Genomic DNA, 2,804 nt, shown 5'->3' on the forward strand with positions numbered 1-2,804 from the left:
CTCTCTCTCTATCGATCGTGCACAGGTGACTTTTGGAGTGTAGCTTTCAGCTCGCAGCTCTCGACACGTGTAAAGGGCACTCTCATTGCCGTTATAGAATAACATATAGATAGATAAATTTACTTTAGCATGCAAAAGTATTATTAACAATAAAACATTGTTGAGCACCCTTTTGGGCCAATAATACTGTGGTCATTTTTAGTAGATTTAACAGAAAGATATATCTAGGCAAAGGAGAAATTCTTTCACAAGCTAAAAATCAGCAGTGTGCATCCACATTCAAGAAAAAATACAATGGGATGTATCCAAGGATAAGTTGTGCCAAGCATCAAATTTTGCGGGAAATATTGTGGAGGAGGAGGTCAAGCTGCTATGTGAAGCACGAGTTGCTTGCAGAGATTGCAGGTGGTTGAGTTGGGCCTTGAGAAACTTGAGGTAGCGAATGGCCTCATCTAGCATCGATGCAGTATCCAAGTGGGTGCCGCCAGGGACCAATTGCTGAAGGACACGAATGCGGAGGCTGATGCGCTCGCGGCGGCGGCGAGCGGAGGCGGTTTGTGGATGCGATGAAAGGCGCACATGCCGACGCTGCGGCCTGCTGTTGGCCGCGGACATCACAATCCCTGCCCAATCCATCACTTGGAGAGCTGCTTGAGCATACTTGGCTTCTCTCCAGGTGCTTGTGCTATTGTGGTGGCCAATTGATGTCTCATTATTTACTTCCTCTTCCGAGCACGGCGGAGTTGCCAGCTCTTTCATAGTAGCAGACACGTCTTTTTGTGCAGTAGTGGGAGAAGGTTGTTGCTGATCTCCCAACAGGAATGAAAGATCATCATTTCCTGCTGCTTTATCAAATAGGCAAGCAGCATTGCCATAGCCTGCAAAACTTGTGCAATTTTGCACATCATGCTGAATCTGATGATGGGATAAAGGACTTAGCAATGGGGAAGAGCTGTATGTTGGTGTGCTGGACAGACTAGCTGTACTATTCTCTGCGATATGAAAATCTCCATTCATGGCGTCGAAGTACAATACATTGCGGCCATTGTTGGCAGCCTCGGGTTCGACAACATTGTAGGTGCAGCCAATGCCGCCGGCATCGACCGGCGAGCATGCTGAGCCTTGAGCCTGCATTAAGATCTTACTCAAAATGGCCATCTCTTTTATGTTACTGTGGTGGTGATTGAAGTAGGCAGCTTCAGCTTCCATTTCTAGAAAAGGCTGATATTGATGTGTGTGCATGGGCTTTGGAGGGGATGTGAAGTGTGGTGCCACAATGTGCTAGAAAGTGGAGTTTTATACAGATATATAGAATAGAATGGTGGAGCACATGGCGCTCCTGATCAGCCCTGCTTGTGAAGCACATGCTCATGCAGTTCAAGCACGATACAATGTGGAAAACATGCAGCACGCTACTCCTCTCTCTCTCTCTCTCTCTCTCTCTCTCTCTCTCGTAGGTTACATAGCTACTCTAAGCGCGTGCACTGTAGCATGGTATGGCTACAGGAGCAGCGCTTTCCAGAACGCCCCATTTCGGGCCATTTAAGGGATGAACCGCGAGAGAGAGACTCACCTGTTGACTCTTAAGTGGCCCATGCCTCACAATTCTGGTCTCTTGACCTTCTATATATCTTGGAGTACTAGAAAATTGAGAGAGAGAGAGAGAGATGGAATTTGTTCTCTCCATCAAACTCAACAGCTAGGACTGATGGTGCTCTTGACTCATACACTCCTTGACACGACTTCTCATCACAGCGAGCTACCGCCCCACCACGACGAGACCCTGCAACCACTTCTAATCTATACAGCATTGTGCTCCCATAGGCTTTGAAGTTGAACCTTCACTATAAGAGAAAAAAATTAGAACCTCCAACATTGCCGAGATAAACATGGAGAGAGAAAACTCTGTGTTCGCGATAAATACGCGCTGTAATGGTTTGTCAGCAATATACGCGGTAATACTGGTGGATATATATCCGCAAGTATATTGTCGTGCCTCTTATCGCAGACATTACCACTTTATGACATCTCAAAAATAAAGGGTTTGGGTGGTCCAAATGAGCACCTTTATTTTGACATGGCTGAAAGAATGGTTTGGTCATACAAAAAAGATTGTCCTTAACACAATTTATGCTTGGTGGTTCATGTGTGTAAAAATAGAGGACCCTTTAATTGGAACTTGGGAAAGGCCATATATTTCTTTGTTTTTTAAGACGTTTCTAACTTTTGAAGCATGCCGCTCCTCAGAAGAGGTGGGGGGTGATGGCGGGACCAGGGGGTTTATGGTTCCAACCTCTCTCTCTCTCTCTCTCTCTCTCACACACACACACACACACACACACACATGCACGCACACACATAGAGTTTCGCATCTTGCACCTTGCCTGCTCCATAGCCACCAAAGTTGTTGTGGTCCCTCTCTGTCTCTCTCTCTCTCTCTCTCTCTCTCTCTCTCTCTTCATGGCCGGAGATAGCCATAGTGAGCAAGCAGCAATGTCCAAGAAGCTCCATAGCCATGGTAAGCAAGCTCCATAGCCACAATGAGCAAGCAACAAGGTCCAAGAAGCTCCATAGCCATGGCAAGAAATCTCTATAGCCATTGTCAGCTCTCTCTCTCTCTCTCTCTCTCTCTCTCTCTCTCTCTCTTCATGGCCGGAGATAGCCATAGTGAGCAATCAGCAATGTCCAAGAAGCTCCATAGCCATGGCAAGCAAGCTCCATAGCCACAATGAGCAAGCAACAAGGTCCAAGAAGCTCCATAGCCATGGCAAGCAATCTCTATAGCCATTGTTAGCGCTCTCTCT

The 2,804-nt window shown here is 46.6% G+C and overlaps 1 protein-coding gene across 1 annotated transcript; it reads right to left on the reverse strand.

Annotated features, from left to right (window-relative positions):
- Positions 1 to 225: 225 nt before the first annotated feature.
- On the reverse strand, positions 226 to 1,457 carry LOC147422376 (uncharacterized). Its single transcript, XM_086503398.1, has one exon. It carries the CDS (start codon positions 1,240 to 1,242, stop codon positions 280 to 282), a length of 963 nt encoding a protein of 320 aa, XP_086359524.1. The 5' UTR covers positions 1,243 to 1,457; the 3' UTR covers positions 226 to 279.
- Positions 1,458 to 2,804: the final 1,347 nt, after the last annotated feature.

This window comes from Adiantum capillus-veneris, chromosome 27 (assembly GCF_014529385.1).
Source record: "Adiantum capillus-veneris isolate H3 chromosome 27, ASM1452938v2, whole genome shotgun sequence".
In the NCBI taxonomy this organism is placed as follows: Eukaryota; Viridiplantae; Streptophyta; class Polypodiopsida; order Polypodiales; family Pteridaceae; genus Adiantum; species Adiantum capillus-veneris.